At 45.5% G+C, this 8,544-nt stretch overlaps 1 protein-coding gene across 1 annotated transcript; it reads left to right on the top strand.

The window, feature by feature from the left end:
• Positions 1-3,598: 3,598 nt before the first annotated feature.
• mex3b (mex-3 RNA binding family member B) lies at positions 3,599-8,021 on the top strand. Its single transcript, XM_079166075.1, has 2 exons — positions 3,599-4,061; positions 5,450-8,021. Exons 1-2 carry the CDS (start codon positions 3,842-3,844, stop codon positions 6,856-6,858), a joined length of 1,629 nt encoding a protein of 542 aa, XP_079022201.1. The 5' UTR covers positions 3,599-3,841; the 3' UTR covers positions 6,859-8,021.
• The last annotated feature ends 523 nt before the right edge of the window (positions 8,022-8,544 follow it).

The following is an 8,544-nucleotide window of genomic DNA, read 5'->3' on the forward strand; positions in this document are numbered from 1 at the left end:
GGCATCATTACGTAGTTGTTTCGGCATCCATTTTTGTTTGTTTGTTTCAGTTAAATCACAGTAAAATCTGTATTTTGTGTTCATACAGCTGTAGTAAACCAGCCGACGTGTGGCTTGCTGGATACGGTGAATACACCTCGATGAAATCCACGAAGCTCTTCCAGACAAGACGGCATTTAGTTTCACGGGATATCTGGGACTTCCACAACAAGTACTAAGCAGAAAGAGAGGTTATTTCTTCAATGTTTGATGGCGCAAATAAATTGCTTAAATTGATAACGGCTTTCAGGGCGATAAGCCACGGCCCCTCTCCGGCATGTCTGGCGCGAATCACGCAAATTACCACAAATGGTTCCCCGCGAGTAAACCAAAAAAATAGCTCTGATCTATATCTGATCCATTACAGTAAAACATCAATGTGTGCAGCTTTGGAGCCTATTACAGGCAAAAACTACATGAGAGGGAGTTTATTAACATAGCTGTGGAGTCTCTTTGAATACTGTAGTTGAACCAGACACGCATGGTCTGTCAATAACACAGTACTGCATAAAAGATGCAGCAGGAAGCATGTGAGGTCAGGGTGTAACAGCAGTGTGCAGACAGGCTACTGTGTATCCCGTGACCTACTGTTTACCATGACCCAGAGTCTGCAGCCCGGCAGCTCCAGCAAAGTGACTGGCAGAGCGATCACTAAGCCCTGTCTGCCTGCGTCGCTCTCTGGGTTAGAGCAGACTAAGCTTTTCTTCCTCTCATTAAAAGGCATACGGGTAATCGCTTCTAAGCAGCTGGCTAACGCCTAATACTAAACAACAAATATCAGGGGTAGTGCTGCAATCAGCATCCGTCTGGGCCTAAGAGAGAGCATCGCCACGACAGTACCAGCACGACAGCTTCAGGAAGTGAAGCTTTTGGTTTATTTCTCTACAAGGACCCGAGGCAAGGATTCAGCATAGAGGTCAGGTTCAGCCAGCGGTGGGCCATCAATTTTGTAATTAATTCCACCTCCTACATCTTAACATTTGCAGTTGTAAGTACGTTCCATGTGTAAAGAATATACATCACTGGTTAATTATCTTTTGAATCAGTGGTTGACCCCACATGGGCTCGCAATTTATCTCTAGCAGTGACACAAAAGTCTTGGAAACCGCATTTAGACCTTCATCTTAGCAAATAACATTTAGCTTGATCTTGTATGTTTACGAAGATTTTCCCACAAATTGCACGACATCTCTTTGGGAATGACCAAAATAAAATTATAGAAAATATAATAGATGGACAAATATAATAGATGGACAAATCATCCTGCACCAATTCATCTCTGACAACAATTCTCTCCACGAGTCGCAATCACATCAAATGCATGTCTAGTGTTTGTCTGTTTGCAGTCCAGGATTTCAGACGGTATGGGAAACACATTGCTACATAGAATTGAATAGATTCACGATTTCTAGGAATTGGTAGGAGGTGGTAGGGGGGAGTTGAGGTGTCATATATTAACAAGAGGGCCCCATTACCTCCTCCAGTTCCTGAGCAGTTCCTCATTAGCATTGGTATTGTGCTCCAGGAGTGAGGTGACAAAGCAAAGTGCTTCGGGTCTCAACGGTTTTGAATCAGCTTGAAATCCCCTTTGTGTTGCCCCCCCAGCCCCCAGCTCACCATCTTCCTGCCTCTCTCGGTCTATGGCCGTCCACAAAGGCCACCGACCCATCACCCTGCAATGTTCTTCACATTTAGGCTTCATAATCCCACACATGAGTAGACAGCAGCAATCAATATGCAAACGGCCTGAAGCTGTTGTCATCAACACCGCACTGCTGGACCGGAGCTGATTTTTTCCTTTTTCAAACATTCTTACATAAGGCTGGAAGGCTTTCCACTGTCGAATAGGACTCCCTTACCAAAAATAAAGTAAAACAGATTGTCACTGTAGAGTAAATATTGACAAAAAACACTGTAGGAATGTCACATTATCAGAAGAGTTAAGTGACGGCAAAGCAACGTGGCAACATGCTGCTCACAGAATTTGAATAATTTTCCCAGTTTGTTTGAAACCTTTAATATCAAATGTGGAGACCCCATGGTACCACAGCTGCAAGTTCCAATGGAAAGAAACATACATTTTAATTTAAAAAATAATCTTAATTCAAGAGATTCACTTAGTTTTCCATAAGTTTCAACTCATGGTGTCTTTCAGCAGACGGGGAAATATCTCCATAATAGTAAATTGAAAAAAAACTGAAGGGCGCAAATGAATGAAACTTGTTTTCATTGTTTATGTTTATGCCTTTATTTCCAACACATGTTCACTCCCAACTCGTCAAATACCGACGCCTGGTCAGTGGCCTTACACTTCCCACTAGGACGCTCTGCGTCCTCTGCGTCAGTTCTGAACGTGTCAGGACAGTGTCCGTTTGCACTTGTCACATGCATAGTGACTTTTCAAAATAAACTCCCATCTTCACGGGAAGTTAGGTAACAGATCCCCTTAGTGAGGGTTAGTAAAAGAGCAGGTTTGACTTCAACTTGACCGACTTTTGACTCACATGACTAACAACTGACCAGACAAAATGTTTACTTTTATTTTTTTTGTACTGTGTGGACTATCTTGCCCTTCAGCTGCTCTGGCGTCTGATAGTGACGCAGGTGGGTTTACATTGGTGTCAGTGTAAAGGGTGGTGCGTCAATATCAGATGCCGAGGAGCACTGACCAACAGGGAGTGAGTTATTTCTATTATTCTCAAAATGTTGAACACATGAAGTTAACATGTTCTCATGAAATAATGCACTTTTTCATAGCCTTTTACAAACTAATCTGTTTTGTTGTATAAGACATTATTTCACTGTATTGTATAATGCTGAAGAGTTTTTATTTGTGTCATTTGTTTTATTGCTCTAACTCCCTGTTAGACCTCTTATGAACCAAATACAATAGAACTCCAAATAGATGTACTTAGAATGTGGGACGGGCAGTGCTTCTTGTATTGTATTGTATTATCAACAGCTAGGGATCACAGATAGGGGTTATTATTATTACGAGGAAGTCTCGTAAAAAAGAAAAGTCATGGGTTATCATGCTGATACAATAATATGATGTAGGTTCTTTTTGCACACACATTTGCAGATTCTATGTCCATAAATATGCCTGTTGATCTATTGAGTTGATATTAGCACTGTTAATGTCCATTGATGTGACTTGTAACTGAATGCAACAGTAGACTACATTCAGTATATTTCCAGTAAAAAGCTCTAGAAGTGCCTGAGTTAAGAGCAACCATGAGAACCAGCCGAGGAGTGAGAGAGAAAGAGAGAGGCTGACAACAAAGAAGAGGGCGTTCCTGTACAGGCCGAACCCGCCCACACGTCGCCCGCCCAGCCAATCAGCGCGTGCATATGTAAATGACCTCGCAGCACCGCAGCGTCCCTGCCCAGGCGGTGACGTCACCCGCACATCTCTCTGTCTGGCTCTGCGAAGGACTCAGACAGAAGCAACAGAGGAGCCGAGGGAAGCCAGCCGGGGAGGGGCCGTTTGTCAGGAAGGAATTATTAATTATTATCATTACTCTGGAATAAACATCTCTCCGTGCAGCAGCACAGAACGGGTCGGCTCGGACCGGGACGACCACTTTCTATCGGGAGAAAAAGGGGATGGATGTTTTTTTTATGTAGCTGCTGCTTGCACTGTTTTTCTGTCCCCCTCCACCGCACTGATTTATTTGCATTGACTAGTTGTCTCTGAAGACCAGTCCGGTGCCTCCTCCTCCTCCTTCCCTATCCTTTCGTTCTCCCCCGGTCACTCCTCCTTCACCCACCTTCCTTTTGCCTTTTATCCGATCCCGCAAAGATGCCCAGCTCGCTCTTCGCAGACAGCAGCGTCCAGGGAGATGCGCTGGACGACCAGAGAGCCCTGCAGATCGCCCTAGACCAGCTCTCCCTGCTCGGCTTGGACAACGACGAGAACCCCCTGTACGACAACCAGGAGCCCCGGAAAAAGAGCGTCAACATGACTGAATGCGTCCCGGTTCCCAGCTCCGAGCATGTGGCTGAGATCGTGGGCAGACAGGGTGTGTGTTTCTCTGCTATTCTGTATATTTTGACATGTTGACCGGTGTGAGCACGTCCCGTGTGGCAGGCCGATACACTCTGGAACACTGCTTTGAATATCTGCTATCTTAATGTGAATACGGCACCTTTTTAATCCACCACGCGGTAAACAGTTCACTAAAACGCCAACTTTCACGAGTGTCGGGCCGGTTAGTCACACCGGTCCTCCTCTATAAATACACCGCGGTGGGCGGCAGCGAGCAGCAGACCAAGTGAAAAAGTTGCCATTTAAGTCAAATAGAGCCGATTTGGCTGTTTGTGTGCGCGCTGAACGACTGGGTGACAACATGGTCATATTTTTGTGGAGTGCATACTTTAGTGGACACGTGACATTTAGCATGAATGGGGTTTAGGTATGAGAAACGGTTCATTTTAATCCTGAACGTTTCCTGGACATGTAGGCTCAGTCGCCACACTGTGAGCTCAGAGGGAACGCTGGCTCTCCGTAACTCCAGATGTGTTCCCGTCTTTGTATTGTGAGAAACCGGCTGAACGGGATCAAATTAGGACCACGGTCACGGTTTTACCTTGCCGCCCATAGCTGCACAGACCGGGCTGTGAGAATCTCTTCCCTCCCTGCAATACTGCTGCTGCTCCCAGAAAAAACACGGGAGCACATCTCCCTCCCTCCACTTTAAAGCGATTATAGTGGAGTGGGTCTGTTTACATCAGATAAGCCTCTCCCTTTTGTCGGGTCGTATCAGGTGAATACTGTAGAAATGAACTAGTGGATTAACCGAGACCCTATCCTCATTTAACCTACATCAGTACGATACTAATTCATGTCAAAGATTTAAATTGGCTATGAAGACTTGAGTTTATCCTCCTCTTCATCCCTGGTTACATCACCCTGTCCCACTCATCTGGCTTTGCTCTGTTAATTATGTCATTCTTGTGAGGCTGTTTCCTCAGGCGGCCCCATTTTGATCATGTGTGTATGTGCTCGAGGGTATTGAAATGCAACTTTATGCACCAATGCCAGGCTATGACGTGATCGAGGAGCTGCCCCTTCTTTCCCTAATGCTGCCAGCATAAAGCAAGGGAGTCTTAACAGAAGCTGTTGTAGAGGCGGACTCTATTGTAGCAAACGAACCATCACAGTTCCAGGAGTGAGCTTTCTGACAATAACTCCCAAAGAGTTATTTTTGTCCCGCTGTATGTTTGTGGCGGTGCAGCATGTGGTTTGAATTTGTTCTTCTCCAAAAGGGAGGTTTCCCCCGAAACAATAATAATCATCCAGCAGCTGTTTTGAATAGTCCGTAAGGAGTGGTTTAACACATGACATATTCAGAGCTGTTGTTATTTTGGAACCTGTCGTCACTTTCGCCTTTTGTTTTCCACGCTATAGGTTGCAAGATCAAAGCACTGCGAGCGAAGACCAACACCTACATCAAGACCCCGGTTCGAGGCGAGGAGCCTGTTTTTGTGGTGACGGGCAGGAGAGAGGACGTGGCCATGGCCAGGAGGGAGATCATCTCCGCTGCTGAGCATTTCTCCATGATCCGAGCCTCCAGGAACAAAAACACCAGCCTGAATGGGAGCAGCACCCCTGCCCCCGGACCCCCTAACCTGCCCGGACAGACCACCATCCAGGTGCGGGTGCCTTACCGTGTGGTGGGGCTGGTTGTGGGCCCCAAAGGTGCCACCATCAAGCGCATCCAGCAGCAGACCCACACCTACATCGTGACACCCAGCCGAGACAAGGAGCCGGTGTTCGAGGTGACGGGGATGCCGGAGAACGTGGACCGTGCACGCGAAGAGATCGAAGCCCACATTGCCATGAGGACAGGGGGTCTTATTGAGCTTCAGGATGAAAATGACTTCCACGCCAACGGGACTGATGTTGGTTTTGACCTACACGGACACGCCACCCTGTGGTCTAAGCCCAGCGCCGGGACGAACCCCACCTCGGTGCGTAAACCCTTCTCCAACTACCGCAACGACTCGTCATCCTCCCTGGGCAGCGCCTCCACAGATTCCTACTTTGGTAACAACAGCTCGCGTATGGCCGACTACAGCCCCCCCAGCCCTGCACTCAGCTACACCACCACCAACAACAACAACGGCAACAATAATAACAACAACATCAATGTCAACACCAACGGCAATGGGTCCGTTTACGGGAGTGAGGTGATCTCGCCTGACTGCACTGATCTGACTTTTGACTCCTCGCCAGGGTTTGACACAACGTCGACCCCACCGGGCCTCCTGTGGTCCCAGTACGATAGTGGCATGACCCCCTCCTCCACTGGATGTAGCTCCCCCACATCCACCTCTGCCATATTCCCCACCAACACCTCCACCAATGCCAATGGAGTAGGGGTGAGCCAGAGAAGGGTTAATGGTTGCACAACGCAGCCCAGACTGTCGCCTCCCCTCCACAGCCACACCGGGGGCCCCAGTGAGCACCCGTTAGCCCAGAGGGTGCGCAGTGACCCAGGCGGAGGCTCCCTCAGTTTCCCTGCTTATTCCACCACTATGGCCTCGCTGCCGGGCCCTCACCTCCCCAGGGTTCCGTGCGACTCGTCCGCCTCGTCGTCCTCGTCCTCTTCTTCCTCCTCCACCTCTTCCAGCACCAGCCGAAAGGGCAGCCGCGACTGTTCGGTGTGCTTCGAGAGTGAGGTCATCGCTGCCCTGGTCCCCTGTGGGCACAACCTCTTCTGTATGGAATGTGCTAATCGTATCTGTGAGAGGAACGCACCCCAATGCCCTGTCTGCCACACCGGCGTCACTCAGGCTATACGTATATTTTCATAAGAAGTGTAACTCTTTGACGACAGCAACAAATAGACTCATCAAACTGCTTTAATGGGATCAGCCAATCGTGAGTTTGGAAAGTGTACATAGATATACATGTGTATGTAAGAGGCTGCAGTATCCAGAAAAGGGGACAGACACAGACCCTCTTGTTAATATACTGTAGCTTTGGGAAATATTTTCAACATCTAAGTGCATGTTTTAAATATTACAGCATAGTAATCAATAGTTCTAGTAAATAGTACCCTATATTTATGAAGTGAGGAGGCACAGTGGGGTCAGACTGTAGACCGTTAGCTGGCGGAGCCCTCCGGTTTTACCCATCGAATGTAGTGAGGGGGAGGCCATGGCTGGGAGACATGGAGGGCCTCCAGACAAACGGGATGATTGACTCGCAAAGATACTGCAGCTCTAGGTCAGAAACAACGCGAGGAAGAGCAACATATCCTACATATATATGTATAGAATAACTTCCACGAGTTGAACGTTTTAAATGATACTTCGTACAGAACGAAGTATTTTATTCTTTTTTGACTTGAAAGATTATATTTCTTATTGCAGAGATGTTTACAGATATTTTTTTATTTAAGTTCAGTGGACTTTTTGTAGCTGGGTTGAAATATTGTTTATTTTTTAGTATGAACTTATGGCATTGATCACTGTATTATTTTAATATCACATGGCTGTTGGAGCAAATCCCGGTCCACAAAATGTGCATTGCATCTGACAGTATTCTGTTGAAGGAGTTTTTATAGGTTCAGCAAAAAAATGTCTTTTAAATCTGCTTCACACAGCATATTTTTTATTCAGTAATATAAAGCATATTTTATTCTATATTATTATGAAACATTGAAATGTACAAAACTTAGTAAGTTGAACACAAAGAAACCGTTTATGCTTTCTAAAATTTGTATGAATTAGATTCCAGTGGGAATTACAGGCTTCTGTTGCACCACTATAGTTTTAGTATTTCTATTTTAATACATTTGTTTACCACTTGTTTATGTATATGTAGGTGAAGTTACTTGAGCGTAAATGTACTTTATTGAGCAAAGTTTAAGAACAAAGTATATTTTATTTTATGATAAAGGGCCTTTAACCTCATGGTCAAATACGAATATTATATTTGCTGAGACAAGATTTGAAAATGTATCAAGAATTTTATTTTTCTGACATTTAAAGTTATACATGATAAAAAGTCAAACTTAAGTAATGGTGCTACTTCAAGTTTTTTTTAAGTATTTCTATATAAGTCCAATAAAAAATGGTACATTTCCGCGTTGTGGCTTCTCGTGTTGTGAATTGTTCTGCTGGTACCGAGAGCTGAGCATTGTTCAGGCCAGATCCTTCTCTTGACCTTTGACTCTCCGCTTCCTCGTTACTTACGACAGTGGCCGGATTATTGAGCGGACGCTGTGCTCGGCCTGCTGCAGCGTGACCTGTTCTTAGCATCATGTGCTTCTCATGGGAACAGATTGCTCTGGGTTGTAGACATCACCTTAGGCCCTGGGAATTTGTGATGAGCATTTTTCAGTCACTTCATTTTCTAGACTAAACGATGAATGAAGTATTTTTTTAAAGCAACATTAAAGTTTTATATTTTTTAGGAATTTAGCTAAAGTGAAAAAGCTTTAAGAGAGCTGCATTTCAGAAGAGATAACATTGTGGCTAGACAAAGGCTGTCTT

Source organism: Pholis gunnellus (assembly GCF_910591455.1).
Source record: "Pholis gunnellus genome assembly, chromosome: 1".
Taxonomy (NCBI): Eukaryota; Metazoa; Chordata; class Actinopteri; order Perciformes; family Pholidae; genus Pholis; species Pholis gunnellus.

Excerpts from the sequence above, each read along its gene's own strand:
- mex3b (XM_079166075.1), top strand. The coding sequence starts at position 3,842 with ATGCCCAGCTCGCTCTTCGCAGACAGCAGCGTCCAGGGAGATGCGCTG. Across the intron at positions 4,062-5,449 it reads TGAGATCGTGGGCAGACAGG|GTTGCAAGATCAAAGCACTG; the intron begins GTGTGTGTTTCT and ends TCCACGCTATAG.